Source organism: Halichoeres trimaculatus, unplaced genomic scaffold (genome assembly GCF_033239565.1).
Source record: "Halichoeres trimaculatus isolate MK-OKI-2021-1 unplaced genomic scaffold, fHalTri1.1 fHalTri1_scaffold_13, whole genome shotgun sequence".
Classification (NCBI taxonomy): Eukaryota; Metazoa; Chordata; class Actinopteri; order Labriformes; family Labridae; genus Halichoeres; species Halichoeres trimaculatus.
The window spans coordinates 14,224,165-14,240,951 of NW_027437191.1; the positions used below are offsets into that span (position 1 = coordinate 14,224,165).

Genomic DNA, 16,787 nt, shown 5'->3' on the forward strand with positions numbered 1-16,787 from the left:
TTTCACAGGCTTTCTCTCGTCATATCCTGACATTTCCACATGTTAAAAATTCCTGATGAACATATTAATGTTCATCCTGCTGTGTGAAGTGTATGACTTTATCAGCAACCTCAGTAATGGGCACATTGGTTATTGGCTCTGTCCTTTAATAATCCTTTATGCTCAATGACCGTCTCCAGGTCAGTCATTAGCACACACACACACACACACACACAAGTGTTTCAGCTGACTTAATTCATCATTGTTGTTGAAGGAGATGGAGGTGTAGTGTGGCTGTCAGCCTCACCCTCAATTAGAGGGGTGTGGTTATTGCTTGTCTGCAGAAAATCTGCTGCAAAAGAAACTAACAGTTAATATCAGTGAGTAAAATCAGGCAAGATCATAATTTTTTTTATACAGACTAAACACTATTTTATCTCTTGGTATTAATTCATTCATTCACATGCTTTGTCATCACGTAACAGAGTTAATATTAATGCAGCACAGAACTCATTGTGCTCTGTCGTTGTTATCTGTGTGCATCTGACCCCGCGTACATCCTCTTCTCATTTTACCCACATTTCCTTTGACTAACTTAATCAGGACACTCAGCTAGGACATTTGCAGAGCAAAGCCAAAGTGTGTCACACAGCCACCCCCCCCCCCCCCCCCCCCCCACACACACACACACACACACACACACACACACACATACACATACACACACACACAAACACACACATGGTTACAGTTGCCTTTGCACACATCAGGAAATCCCCTCAGTCCTCTCTTTTTCTGTGGGTATCAGTGGACAAGTGGAGGATCCCTCTTAGGCAGGGATGTAAAAATCTGTAGAGCGCGTAGGGAAAAGCATCATCAAATCCACAGTCATGTCAAAAAGAGTCGTGAAACTGGGCCGGCATGCCTCTGAAGGGAGTCCTCGGTGTGTTGCTGCTGTGAATATGAGCCAGGCCGCGGCAGGCCAGGGTTAGGACTGGCCTGAATCTTAATAAGGTCGATCTGTGTCAGTCACCTTTGAGACTAAATTTAGATGTCACCTGGGAGATCCCAGAACCCCCCTCACACAGCAGTTAATCATTATTCAATCATTTTATCATTCACAATACTAATTACTGATATTGATTTATAATAGTTACATTTGTATCAATTTCAACTCCTGCTTTGCCGCTCACTCAAACTGATGAAGCTTACTGTGGTGCAAGCCTGGATTTATCATCAAAGTAGGTTTTTGATTCTAACCTTTGACCCTTGGGTGCCACATTTTATTGTGGAGGAGTGATGCCATTTATAACAGCACTCTTTCATTTTCTGTATCCGTGTGTGTGCGTGTATGTGTGTGTGTGTGTGAATGAGAGTGAGTAGAGCACTGTAGCTCTGTTGCCTGGCAAACACAGGGCCTGCAGGGGACATCTGCTTCGATTGAAATGACTTATGCCGGCTCCACACACAGTCACACACGTGTCCTTTATCAGTCTTTATCTCTCTTACACATACACACAATAACACCAAACAGCATGAACCTCTTACATAAATGATCGTCCACAGAGTGACGCCCCTTGAGAGAGACAGATGGTAGAGACAGGTAATGCATAGGTGTGTCAGTGTTTTTGTGTAATGCTACATGATATTCAGTACAAATCAGAGCATTATGCAGGACCCCTGTCATCACACAGATCTCCCCGTTTGATAAATATTACTTCTGAGGACAAACCAGCTGATGTTGTGATATTTCTGAGGCTGTATGGTAGAAGCAGGTGAAATACTCAGCCCGTGTTTCTTGTTTCTCATGCTTCAAGTTCTTCTGTCTCTCTAATATTAGATCTTAATTGTGGTGACATTTTGTTCCTTTTCAGTGCGGTGAAAAACAGCTTTAAATGCTTTATAGATTATCAATATTTCATCAATTTCTCTCCCAAAGAGAGATATTTCAGGTGGTTGTCCTTTGTCTGACAAGAGTAGGTACATGGAGGTCAGGGGTCAATGAGACACTCAGTGCTCTGTCAGGATAACAGCCAGTAGGCCTCCTTGGTATGTGTTTACGTGGGTGTGTGTTCTTCATTCAACGTCTCACTGATTAGAAATCAATCGTTTAAGACCTAGCTGATGGTTTGTTTCCATGGGGACTAAACAGCCTATTGATGGACTGTAGATGAGGGCAGAGAAAAACAGGTCAGACTTCAGACGTGAAAAAACAAGCACAGTTTTCTGTAGTGGCTTATTGGCATGAATTCATTCTGATACTTTTTAATGTTTTAAATGCAACAACTGCTGTTCTGGCTGGATCAGTTTACAGTTTAACACTAGTCTGGTTGTTTAAAGCATCCTCAAAAAACCCAAGGTGCATCAATGACAGATCAGATTTCCTGTCAAAAGAACAAGCATTTTAAAATCTTCTGTCTTTTATACCAGCAAACATACATCCAAAACATTGCATAAGACTTGAAAAATAATATTGTTTCTTGGTTTTATATCTCTGAAGAAAGGAGTGAGGCCTGTGTGTTAACATTCTTTCTGTCACTGACATGAGACGCAACAGAAACAGATGAGTGGGCACAGCTCCAGGGATGTAATTAATCAAAAATTGATGGATTTCATGTTTCAGAGGTTAACACTGCACAAACAAGGAAATCTTGGCTTGGAGCCATTAAATGCAAACTGCTCGCTTCACCAAAATTACAGAGAGGTTGGCGTTTGTTCCATACATGGTAGTCAGACAATGAGCTGTGCTCTGTGCTGTTTACAAGAAATGTAAAAAAAAAAAAAAATGACGACAAAGAGGCATTAAACTCATTACTTATGCACAGAAATGAAAACATAAAACTTAAAAAGGAAATCCAAAAGGCACCAGCTGCAAAATCATGATATATGGTAGATCAATAGAATAGAATAGAATAGAATAGAATAGAATAGAATAGAATAGAATAGAAAATATTTTATATATCCCCAAGGGTAAATTCAGGAGTCACAGCAGCAATCAAGAAAACAAAAGTAAGAAAGTGTATAGAAAGTGCAAAAAGAAGAAAATAGATGCTGACAGCTTGTCCATCATTCTCCAGTTCAGCCAGCCTCCACCTCCACAGGGTCCAGGACTGAGCTTCTTCAGCAGTCTGTTCAGTCTCTGGCCCCGTTTACACGGAGACTCCCGCAACGATTCTTCCTTTGCGTTTTCAAAAGCCACCCGCGGTTACATGAGGACGGCGTGAAAACGATCCGCGTTCATACGACTCCAGGAGGAGAAGTCTCCTCTTCTGTTTTTTCTTTTTCTGCCGTTTTGTTGTGTGAGACGGTCAGCAATCCAACCATAACGCGCATTACCGCCAACTACTGGTTCAACTGGAAATGTGGCTGAGCGCGGAGCCTTTACCTGAAACTGCGAGTGCGCATGCGGTGACGTCAGCGTTTCACCCTGAGACGCTCCGCTCTGTGTTTACACGAAGCTGGATGGAGGAGCGGATTCAGATCTTTCCACTCTGGGGAGCGTTTTCAAAAGTTTGCGTTTTCACTGAAAACGCAACGTGGTCTCGCAAAGAAATGTTTGCGGAATCGACCGTTTTCGGCGTCGTGTAAACGGGGCCTCTGTCTCCTAGTTCCTGTCTGCTCACAGCAGGTGAAGTTCTTCCAATGTGTCGTTGGTGTCTGATGTCAGCTCTGTTAGCCATGTCTATGAATAGCATGATGCTACTCTGCCTTCTGTTATTCCCTCTGTTGCTGGGTTAGCACGACTAGCTCGTCCATCTTATTGGAGATAGATTTTAAGTTCTCAATAACGATGGATGGAAGGACAGGTCCATGTCGTCACTTCTTAGCTCACACCTGAAAACCAGCATATCGTCCTCACCTCCTTCTCCTCACATAAGGGAAAACATCAGGCCTTGCACCAGTTAGCATTGACATGCTACAGGCTGCTAACAGCTGATTTGTAAACAATGTAGCCATGGTTACATGTAGGATCTCCAGGAACATAAACATAGCTGAGATAAACTAAGAACAGAAGAGGGAGAATAAGTGAAACTCAAGGAGGCACTGGCTGAGTATGGGGCAGGATACCATATTTAAAGAGCTGCATTCTGAATCCACTCAAACATGGTTGGTCCTTTGGTTAGAAGTGTTCTTGCGTGTGGAAAAACTGAATTGTCTCGTAAAGCTTTCAGCATCAGCAGAACAAGCAGTCTGACAGTGGAACACAAGCCTGCTGTTTGTCTTTAACAGTCAGGTCTCATTTAAGCAGAGTCTTCTTCACGACGTGCAACTAAAGCCTCTGTCAGCTTTTATTCAGATGAAAGAGAGCCAGGCTTTTAACAGCACTTACACAAGTCTCACTGTGTTCTTAATGGAAATGGGATTGTCAATTGTTTTTATGATGGTTTTAGATTACATGACAGTTCCAGAGAGCGAGCCAGCGTAGTCCTATTTACACGGAGACAACATCCTTAATTAATAACTGATGTGTGTGCGTGTGTGTGTCACCCTGTTCCCTATTGTTAATATTAGTGTGACCCAGCATAACCCAGCATCCGTTTCCACTTCTGTTTTGTCTCCCTAGCTTACTCCTTGTGAGATGTGTGACTTTCATTAATAACACTGTAATACTTTGGCCTGTGCATTCATCAGAGCAACAAAAGTGTGAGGGGTAAAGATAAGCTGACTACTGCTGGTGGGGTTTCCGCTTACATGCTCCTGTTGAGCGTAATACAGGTTGCTGTGTGTTGCACACATGCTAAAAGAAAAGACATCAAAGTTTACAGTGTCATCGTACCTTGGCGCACAGGATCAAAGGCACACACAAAAGGACCGACAAAAACCTCAAACAGGGTTGTCTAAGGTCTAACATGCAGCTGATGTTTGCATTTTACACTTCAGTGCAACTACATTCATCCCACTTTCTTTGCCTTGAATAGGTTTCATCTCTTCTGAACTGTGTGTGTGTGTGTGTGTGTGTGTGTGTGTGTGTGTGTGTGTGCTAGTTCATATTGTATGTACTTTGTGTGTGTCCTCAGGATGACAGGTTCATCTTAAGAGATGAGTGAGAGCGGCATCTGTGTGCCTGGTTGTATAAACTCAGAGTGTTTCTTCAACTTGTCGGCAGTTTAATGTCTCTCCATGTCACATAAAACCCTGAATGTTTTTTTCTTCCTCCTCCACAGGACCCGTACATCTTTGAGCCCAACAGTAAGGTGATGGTGGACGAGTTCGGCTTTTTCATTACATGGAAAAGTGAGGGAAAGGTACGGCCTCCAGCTTGAGATTGACTTGTTTTTAGTCTTTTTTTAAGAAAGGTATTATTATTTTTATTTCATCAAGAATAAAAAAATGTTTTACTATAGAATTAGATAATAAATTATTTTCTAATTATTTATTTTTAATTTATTATTAAAAATAATGTATTATTAAAAATAATTTATTATTATTTGTTTTTTTTGTTTTTTTTACTATTTATTATCAATAGAATTTTTAAAAAATAGGTTTTTTTCCCCCCCATCCATCCCTGAGATCCTAATTAAACATGATCCACTTTATAAGAATGTATTACTGACATGTTATCAATGAAATGGCTCAACAAATAAGCCTGAGGTAGTTACAGCTGCTTTTATTTTTATAACTCAAACAGTCTGGTGTTTAGAGCAAACAGTTTAACATCATAACAGATGAATTACCTGAGGTGTTGACATACAGCAACTTTTCACAATTATGAAATAAAATGAATTGCTGTCAACCCCCATGAGACTTTCAAGTCTTAGTAGGACTGTTCAGATATTTAAATGTTTTAGAGGAACTTTAATCCCTGTCAAAAAAAATTTTGACAGCATATTTATTCTGCAGTTTGCGGCTCGAGTGTGTTAGTTTAGTATTCAAGGTAATCAGCCATCAAAGTGTGCTGCCTGGAAACTAAACATCTAAGGCACACAACAAATAACTTGTCATCCATACTTTGTACTTGCCCATCACATGTGATGTGAAAGGGAAGTAGAGACTGTTCCCCTGGGAATCAAACTCTCAAACTGAACCAGTTATTGTTCAAACAACTAATGTGACTAAGTTATAGAAAGAAAGAAATGCTATGCTTATTTCCAACTTGATTATGAGAAAAACTTGGATGAGCTGCTTCTGATGTTTCACGCAAAAAAATCAACAACTCATCGCTGAAATGATTGAACAAAAATCACAAACAAAACTCCCTGTGACTCCTTTGTCTTAAGTTTTGTCCTCCTCTCCCTTGATCGTCACTTTTTACCTTTCTTTAAGAAAGTAACATTTTTGTGTATCATTCCTGCAGGAAGGCCAGGTTCTGGAGTGTTCCCTTATCAACAGCATTCGAGTTGGAGCTGTCCCAAAGGTGAGACTTCGGAAAACACTTTTTGTGTGTGTGTGTCTGATTTTACAATACTCTCTACCCTTCCCTCCAATCATTCAATGTCTCACTCCAACAGTAAAATCTGGAGAGAAAAACACATCCTCAAGTTATTCATGCTTTACTTAACAGAGGCAAGAGCTGCATATTCTTTTGATCTGGGACTCTGTGATGGGCCTCAATCTCACCCAGATGCACCAAAGCAACAAATAAAGCAGAAAGATTAAACACATCAACCAACTAAACTACTGAATTTTACTTTTTTTATTGCAGATGGCAAGCTATCTGTTTTTGTTTTTGTGAAGCGATATAGGTCCAGATATGTAGAAACTCAAAGCTGTATTGTTTCTCTTTATATTAAATATTGATTCGTGTCATTTGGCTCGAACAGTGACACATGATATCATAGTATTTGTCTCCATGCGGACCAGATGAATTATAAAAGCTGTTTGGGAATACCCACGTGGATGCCTGCCTCCAATTAGGGTACAAACCAGTCAAGCCAGTAGAAGTCAGGAGCCTGACAGGAGACACTTGTGTACACCATTTGTACACATAACCATTACCAGGTTGTGTGTGCAATGTTGACAGCAGGAGCTGGTCTGTTTGCTCAGTGCGGACGTGTGTATGTACATGTGTAAGGGCACGTACACAGATACTGCAGCCTGATAGCAGCTCCTCCTGTTTGTTCAAAGGCTCTGTGCTGTCCTGTAAGTAGCAGACTAAGAGGAGCTGATAGCAGGGCTTCTCCTCAGAGGCTAACACGGTTACACAAGCCCCCAGAGCTGTTTCAGATAATCCAATGAGCAAGGAGAGATGAATTGTATTGGATGATTGCCGGCAGAGGCTCTGAGACAGGAGAGCCTGCTGCCTGTTGCTGTTAATTCAGTCGTGTAATAGAAATACTTTACTCTCTTTCGAGGGGATAATAGTAGCAGGCTGACTGCTGTGTTTTTATTTTGTCATTTTTGTTACACTGATTGAACCAGAGGTCACAGGAGGCTATAGAAGACTTTTTCTGGAGATGTGGAGATGAAAAAGCCAGGGCCATGACTCATGCAGTTTCATCAATAAATGTGGTATCACTAATTATGGTCGTTTCTTTTCCTTTTGTACGTCATATCGTTAACATTTTCTACTTCAGGGATGATCTACACATTGTTCATAGATGAGTATTAGAGTTAGGAGTGGTACCACTTGTTAGTTTTTTTTAAATCTTTTTTTTTCAAACGTTTCTTATGGCTCCTTTTTGAATCTTAAGTTTACATGGTTTAACTAAGTAAGTTCTCTTTTGTGTTTCAATCTGTTTTTTTTTTCTTTCTTTTATTTGTTTGGTCCTACAGACAAGTTTGCACAGGTCTTAGTAAAAGTCAAATTTACCAATGGAAAGATAATAGTGAGCTTTGTGAAATGCTCAGATCTTTGACCCTTAAATAAGTGAAGTACATTTGAGTCCTGTGCATATCGGCATTTGCATAAATATTATATAGATTTACATTTTTTTCTTTGTTTTGTTTTGCTTTGTTTTTAAAAACATCTCTTCTCCATTTTTTCTTCAAAGAAACTCATGTGTTTTTTTCACTGTTATATGGCTTGTTTGCTTGTTTTTGCGTTCAGATGAAAAGACATTCTTGTTTTTTAACCCTTGGTCATTCACCATTATTGCACATTTAGCCAAAGCACACAGCACCAGGTTGTCCTTACATTATGTCAGTCTCTTTTTCCCACTACTTCAGGTAAACAAAAGCCAGGTGTATCATTAACACTTTTCATAGTAGAAAGCTTGTTGTAATGGTAACTGTTGAAGTGAAAGTCTTCATGAATTCACTCCAATCTATCTTTTGATCATAATGTCAGAATATGCTCAGCAGATGTGCTTTTTATACAGAAGTAAAAGCTTCAGCAAAAGATGCATATTGCATGAAAGTTACCAGTTGACAAGGTCACCAGTTTTCCTTTAACATAAACACTTGAGGATGGATCTGAAGTTTGGAGGAGGTCAAATGCCTTATCAGATGCATATATCATCTTTGAATATTTTAAACGTTGAATCATGCTTACAAAATAATACAGAAGATTTCAAACTTGAAATTTAGATCATGAGGGAGAAGAGTTCTCACCTCTCATTCTGAGCAGGTTGTTGTGAGACAGACGGCATATTTAGCAAGACCTTTTGCAGTTTTGATCGTCTCTTATTCGTCAAAACTGGAGATGCAGTTTAAAGTACCATGTGCTGGATGTCTCTCCAGTAAGTCAGTCCGTGCTCATACATGCAGCAACCACCCTTAATGATACGGACACGTCTGTTCAAATCAGTTTAATTTGAATTAAAAAATGAATATATCCATCAAGGCCAGGAGTGTCTTTTTTCTTGGCTTGGAATTAGGTTCACTCCTATAAATTTTCACTTTTGTGACTGAAGCTTTTACATTGCTGAAAGAGTCCAGGGCTAAATCATTCAACTAAGGTATTTCACAAGCTGACATGTTCCAAGAGTAAAATATAACTTATTGTGTGTGTTAAAATACTTTGAAAAACCTATATTCTAGTTTCTATTTTGCCTCAATAAATACGTTTGAAGAAAATTTAATGACTTTTTATTGACTGAGACTAGACCAAAGCCATAAAGAGCTTGACATGCTAAAATATGCATTTTACTACATCTACAATACCTGCAAAATTTTCCTTAAGTAACAGCTTACTCAGCACTTGTCTGAGGTGTGGACCTCTTTCATTGCCGTTTCTGTTAACCTTCTCAGACCTGCTCTAATGAAGAGGTGTCTGGAGTGTCGCTCTTCTTTCAATCATCCATGGAATTAGTTATTTTAATCTGCTCCTTCCTGACAGTATCGCTGTCGTTGACTTTGAGATTTAAGAACTGCAAAGTGTAGGAAGTGAACCCATCCTAACTTTTAACACCCTGACACTTTGCATAACTACATTAAACATTTCAGTTATTATTATTTATAAACTGTCAGTGAAAAGAATAAAAAAGAGAATAAAGGGGAAATTATTTATTTTTGATGGCCTCTACTACTCTTAATTTTTGCAATTCCTGGAAATCTATAAAGCATTCAACAATTTCGCCCCATGTTTCTCTCCTAGATTTTTCACTTTCTGTTTCTGTTCATGTGTCTTCCTGACAGCATCCCTTGACAACCGTTTTTCTTTCTTTCTTCCACAGGACCCCAAGATCTTGTCATCATTCGAGGCTCTTGGAAAGACGGAGGCAGACTTGGAAGGCTGCATCATCTGCATCTGCAGCGGCACAGACCTGGTCAACCTTAGCTTCATGTTCATGGTGGCAGAGAACCCTGACACAGCCCGGGTAAACACACGCATGCTCTGTATTTCCACACATCACTGCTGTGAGGATGATTTTGTTGCGCAGCGCTTGAGCTCAGAGCATGGTTACAGAGGCTGCTTTTTGTCTTCCCATTCATCTAACTAAAAAATTCACTCTTACATTCTGCAGATAGTGTTTTGACTCGTGTGTGCATGGTGGTCTGAACAAAAATGTGGTCTAGAAACCACGCCAAGGGAAACTCTTCCTCTGCATTTGGAGTACACCCCTAATTCATTCATCATTTCCATTTCCTATAAAGGCTTTTGGAACATAGCCACAGCAAATATTTAATTCACAGACGAAGCCCATTGCCAGGTGAATGGTTCATATGCCATCACCCACACACAGCAGATCTGGCCTTGGTTCACTCGGGTAAATAGACACATTTGGAATGAGTCATACTCCTCTGCCTCTACCCATATCTATCTCCCTCAGTTCCTCCCGCACTCCTGCTTTTACTGTTATTTTCTCATCCTTTCTGTCTTGCTCTTAGTTTGCACCCTCCCTCTTTCTCTGTCTGTATTTTTTACTCTGTTTTTCTTCCCACTCATTTAGGAAAAAAGCTCTCAGGCAAATCTGACTGGCTTGTAGAGTAAAACAAAACACCTTTGCAACCTTTTGCTTCCCCTTCTGATTTGTCTTACTCATCATTTGTTTTTCATACATACATTGGCAAAGACACTTGGTACCTCCACTGCTCTCTGTCTTATTTAATCTGCTGACATTATTATTGCTGACCCCTGCTGGCAAACACACAATCACAGATATACAGTTCTTCTTCTTTTTTTTTTTTTGAGCTTTTAATTCATTTATTTTTTTGCAGTTTAACAGTTGAAGATATCTGATCAGACAGTGTCTGTGATTTAAAATTAAAGAAGGTGCAAAACATATTACATACAAAACATATTGCATACATACAACGATACTGCTGCATATAAGATAAGATAAGATAAGTCATACTTTATTAATCCCCGGAGGGAAATTCAAGAATATATAATATATATATATATATAATATACTGTAACTGCACATCTGATATACATCATACAATTAGGGATGGGTACCTTTCACATATGAAATAATACGGTACCAATACCCGGTACCTGGCAATGGGTACCAGTTCTTAACGGTACCAGTTTTTGGTACTTTTTGTGCTTTTTTGGTAAAAACATCAATTTGTTTTATGATATTTTTTGTTTTGTCTTTCAATTTGACATATTTATTCTTTAATATATAACCTTGTAATGCTGTGTGTATGTCCAACATGGAAAAACGCCTACTCTTCCTCTCCCTCATAGTCACAAAGATGCATTTAGGTACCTAAACATGGTACCTTTTGATTTTTTGTGAATCGGTTCTCTGTACTTTTGACAGATTTCGGTTGGTACCTATAAAAGAACCTAATTCGGTACTCTTCCCTACATACAATGCAATGTTACAAAAAAAGACATACAGACAGTAAATAAATGATTATTAGATAAACATTTGCATCATGTTTGGGCTGTTTTCATCACCTAAAGAACAGCATCAACAACCCAAACATGTCACAATATCATATAATTTTCGACAATACTCCAACTCTTATCAAAAAGGTCAGTTTTGAACTGAAGTGATACAGTCATTCTTTCCATGAGATACATGTGTCTCAACCTCTGCTTCCATTCAGACACATTCAGTGATTTAGGGTTGCTGTTAAAGTTTACTTTGCAACCAGCATTAAAATACTCAGAATATATTTTTGGTCAGCAGAAAAGGTCAACCGGTATAACTTTAAGTAAATAAAACATAACTTTCTCAGTTTCTTCTTTAATATTTCCTAGTATTCAAAAATAACTGAACAATCCCAGAATCTGTGTGTATGATCTCCTACTTTGCCGCACTGTCTCCAACATGAAGCTGCTGACGGATCTTTAACAAAATCTGAAATAACCAAAGGAGTATGAAAAAATCTGATTTTGATTTTCCAGTCAAATTCTGTTTGACTGCTGTTACAAAGTTACCCATTTTTCCTCAATATTATAAGTATTCTCGCAAGAATCTGATTAAAGCCTTTTGTAGAGATGGGAGTCATGGTTTCGTGATGGGGATATACAGTGTTAACCTAAAATAACAGTATCTGCAGATTGAATGTCGGTTTCCAGGAGCTGAGTTGATCCGTATTTGAAGAATGATCCTTCTAAGACAAAAAAAGAAACGGCAGAGTCACCGGGGCATAGTGGGTAACACTACACTTGGAGAAATAAAAGCCTGTGGTGGTTGTAATCCAAAGCAGAGGGTATTCTGGGTATATTTCATTTCTTACACCATTAATAGCCAGTTTTGGTTTCTGTCGGTTACACAAAGACCTTTTGTTTCTATTGGGGATTTTAATCTCAGAATTAGTCACAAAAGCTTTTCTTGATTTTTAAAAGGCTGAGTGTTTTCCCCAAACAGCTGGACACTGCCATTTTTCTGAAACAGTACTCATTTGTTTTGGATTATTTCTAGCTGGAGATTAATGGTCATTTTCTATGCTAGTGACTGTTCAACGCAGCAGGATGTTTTGTGTGGGACTGCTTCGAAATAGACCGCAATGCTGCTGTTTGTGGTGATGAAGGCTCAAGTGCAACAATGTGGCTCATTGACAGGCTTTAAATAGTCATTAGGCAACACTGTGGGTCCGTTACGGGAAGGGGTTCAGCTTGGTAAGGATCTGACCACACAGTTTGTTTGTTGTTGGCATTTGCCGATGTATACTCTTTCTGATACACAGTTTGAAATATCACCAGCTTTATTATTTGTTGTTTTTTTTTTAAATATAAGAAATGAAAGGGAAAAAAATGTCAGGAGAAACAGAAGGGAGCATACATGAAATATGTTTTATTTAGTAAAAATACAGAGTGGACTATAGGTCCAGACAAACAGCAATAAAATGAGTGTTGATTCATTTTAAGCCTAAGAAAAAATAAAGGATAAATGTCTCTTTATTCAAATAAACTTTCCTAGGATATACAATCTTTATATATTTTCAAACATAATACAGGAATAAATGCTAAAGGTACAGCGAAATGTGATTACATGGTCATATAGCCTAAAAAAGGAGCAATAACAAAAACTTCCAGACAGAAGTTAAAAAGAGAAATAAATAAATAGCAACTAGAGCCCGACCGATATGGGATTTTTGGGGCCGATGCCGATACTGGGGGCAAAAAAAAAAACGATATCCAATATATAGGCCGATATCTGATATGTCGACTGATATATATATATATATATATATATATATATATATATATATATATATATAATAAATTCATTAATATACACAGGATATATACTGTATATGAACACAAATTATATTACCCATATGATTCAAGACAGAACACTATTAAATTAAAACAAGGAACCTTAATAATAAAACTGTCAACATAAGAACAGTAGTTTAAACCAATGATAAATAAGAACAAGCTGTAAACATAATAATAAATAAAGAAGTCAAACTTAATACAGTAAGTAGAAAATAAGTTAAACTGTAAACACACAATGAGCAACTAACATGACGTTAAAACGACGTTCTATAGGACGGAGGGGGCAGGCACTCGGGCAGTGTGCAGCCCAACACACAGACACACAGGAGCAGGAGCGACAGAATTTCTGCAGAGCAAATTTTTTTATAATCGGCTACATTTTGGCCGATCTTGATTAATCAGTGACAGGCATAGTCGTAGTCTCTAAACTCTTAGGGCTCTAATTTCGTAGACCAGGCGCAGGCGCACCTGCCCTGCGCCGGCCTTCGACGTGCGCACAGGGCGTGACCGGCGCACTTTGCAAGTTTCCTGCAGTGCCAAGAGAGGCGCAGTCAAGGTGCAGGGGTGCGCAGGGGTGCGCAGAGCTGCGCCTCCCTCCGCGCAAATGGCAGAGAGGGAGGAGAAAAGCCGTGAGTGGGTTTAACACAGCCGAGCGCTGTTTTCACCAATCAAATGAGCGCCTCTCCTCACCTTTAAATGCCCTGCGGCCGAGGGGCAGCGTCTGATTGGTCTGAGTGATCCACAGCACTGCGGAGAGAGTGCTGGTAGCGGAGACGGTCAGAGCCGCTGTCCCTGCAGCAGGAGAATGGACAGCCGGGCGCAACGGAGGACACGACGCGCGTCACCGTGTGGGCCAGCTCCCGGGACAGATTTAATCTGTTCCTTTGTCATTAATAGGAGTACAAAATTAAGAGGCAGTTACACAGCTGGCTTATCCATTCAGAATACTTTTGATCCACCTGCACTCCTGGTTTGTCATCGCCAAATAGCAGAACCTTTGGTGATATACTGTATACTCTCCCGGTGTCTCTGCCTCATCCTCCTTACAATAATGTACTCCATCTTTTTAGATCACGTTCAAAATAAAGACTAAAACAGAGGAATATGGGAAATCACGGGTAAATCCTGAGTGACATACATTTATTTTGTCTGTTTTTTTCTTCGTCTTTTCTCTCCCTCTTTTCTTTGAATTAAATGCAATGAGAGAAACCAGATATATACTCAGTATCAGAGGTTAAGGCTGTTTTTTGTTTAATTGTAAGATGTGCATCAAACTTCCAGCTGCCGTCAGGTTAACTTTTCATTATGACAAACGGCTTTAATCTGACATCAGATGTGACGGGACAGTTAATATAGATATAAATGTATTTGCTGGTTCAGACGGTTACATTAAATAGTGATTGCTGTGATTGTTTATTGCATTAAAATGTGGCTGACACTCTGGAAACCTGCATCTGAGGCTTTGTTGACATGTGCGCACATGTGCGCCTGTCACCAAATTACAGCTGCGGAGGGTGCGCTATGCTTTGCGCCGAGAATAGACCAGGTTGGAGCTGGCGAGCTTTCAGCAAACTTTCGGCACTGTTTTTGGCACAAAATTGTCACTGCCCCAACATGAATCTGCTGACACCTCCCCCTGGTGTGCCGTCAACTCCCCCTGGTGCGCAGTCACACATCTCTGCACAGATGATCTACCAAATTGTCAAATTGGCAGCGCACGGCGGTGCGCCGCACGAAATTAGCACTGCCCAGGGTGCGCCAGGCTTGCGTCCCCTGCGCTGCGCCACGAAATTAGAGCCCTTAGTGTTATAGCATATTGAGTTAGTTAAACCAAGTAGGGAGGTTTGCTATAAGACCCCAACTTTTTCTATAAACTTTTAGTTTTTTTGCTTTTCATTGTGACCAGGATATGTCATAGGCAAATGTCTGCCTATGAAAGGTATTAAAGTGTTGCAGTAAGTAATAAACGCCTGCTAGAAGAGAAAAAAAATACAGCATGAAAGATATAAAGCCACCGCTCCCTCTTGGCCTTGATGAAAATGTTTTTTATGAAATCCTTCATTCATTCAGTCCATTAGCGGTGACAGGAAAATGTCAGTAAAATTCAAAATCAAACCCAAACTCATCCAAAAGGAAATCTATCCTTTGTGCCAGCACAGATCATTTTTTGGCACTATCTGGTGGTTGGTGTTGAAGCGTTTCCCACAAGGGGCTGTTTTTGTACTGATGGGTGTTATAAATGATGTTTGCACTCCGGGGAGTTCACTGCTGCAGGGCTGCCAGTGATATCATACAACAGCCTTCAGCCTGATGGGTAGTGAGGAAACGAGCACACACAGAAACACACTCATGCTCATTAATGGATCCAGATACTCATCTGTAATTGAAAACAAAGTTATTCCTGCTATTCCTGTCCCCCTACACAGACACGCAACATCAAACACACCATGACACCATCAGCACCTTGCTGCATGCAGGTGGCTCTAAGTAGCAGACCTCGGGAGATGACAGAGTTATTTACATCAGCAGAGACATGGTTACACAAACACACACTCACAAACACGGCTTCATGTACCCCACACGTCCAAACAGACTACCTGTAAACTGCTTAATGAGGAGAGTTAGTAGTTACCAACGGAAAAACAGAAGGGTCAAAAATACACTGTGTCATCATCTGTGACGTTTGTTTTGATGGAGTTAGCGGTGAATTCATGTAAAGCTACAAGGTCTCCTGTTTGTTTACTGTTTACTGTCACTGTTAGCAGCCCTGCAACAGACTACTGAGTTTATCTTTGTATTTGTGTGTGGTGTGTGTGTGTGTGTGTGTGTGTGTGTGTGTGTGTGTGTGTGTGTGTGTGTGTGTGTGTGTCAAGGCACTTGCCAGTCTGTTTGTGTGTGTATAAAGAGACAGGTAATTAGCTTGTGTTATTTCCCCAAAGACACCCACTTCTAATCACTATGCTCGCTCCCCTCTTGACTGCTGTGTGTGTGTGGTGTTAAGTTGGTCAGTGTGTTTACAGAGTGTCTTCAATCCTCGTACTTGTTTGTTTACAGAAATGGATCGAGGGTTTGAGGTCAGTAATCCACAACTTTAAGGCCAACAACGTCTGTCCAATGACCTGCTTGAAGAAACAGTGAGTGCAGTTTCTCCCTGAACTTTTGGTGCCCTGTAGAAATCAGACCTTTTCTCTAATCTGTGTTTTTCTCTGCTTTTTCATTCCTTTCTGTTGTTTAGTTGGATGAGGATGTGTTTCCTGACTAATGTGAATGGAAAAATACCTGTGAGAGGGTAAGAATGAATTGTTCCATATTTTATCAGGGTGTTAAAAAAAACATGTTTTGTCTTGTTTGAAGCTTCTATGTATCATGTGTTATGTTTGGGCTGCTGTATAAGTTCAGAACACATAATTTTACCAAGCCTGAAGATCACATCTTTGAGACTTTTCAAAACTTTAAATCAGTGTTGTGTATCCATGACTTGTGTGTCAGGGAGAAAGTGTAATGAGCTGTAATATCAGGGTGAACAGAGTCGTGAAGCAAAGTGGTGGAGTCGTATCCAACCTTAAAGGTAAATTGCTAGCTACTTACTCTAAAGGTCAAAATTTTACGACGTACACTAATCAGGATGCTGTTTTCAGAAAGGAATAAAAAATGTTTTTCTCTGAAGCTAGTCTGAACAGTATGAGCTGTGTCTATGGTAACTGTTGGATCCGTAGTCTTCTCAGAGCTGTTATTACTCACAGTACATTTGTACCAATGATAAAAAAACAACAAGGTGAACAGGACCGCATGAATCAGAGCCTCA

At 39.9% G+C, this 16,787-nt stretch overlaps 1 protein-coding gene across 2 annotated transcripts in view; it reads left to right on the top strand.

Moving 5' to 3' along the window:
• The window catches only part of plcb4b (phospholipase C, beta 4b), an 87,942-nt gene that overhangs the window by 51,142 nt on the left and 20,013 nt on the right, over positions 1-16,787 (top strand). For both annotated transcript variants that reach the window (XM_074684634.1, XM_074684635.1), the window contains exons 5-9: positions 5,145-5,225; positions 6,275-6,334; positions 9,534-9,677; positions 16,037-16,116; positions 16,218-16,271. In XM_074684634.1, the coding sequence (XP_074540735.1) occupies positions 5,145-5,225; positions 6,275-6,334; positions 9,534-9,677; positions 16,037-16,116; positions 16,218-16,271 (419 nt within the window). The remainder of the gene's footprint in view (positions 1-5,144; positions 5,226-6,274; positions 6,335-9,533; positions 9,678-16,036; positions 16,117-16,217; positions 16,272-16,787) is intronic.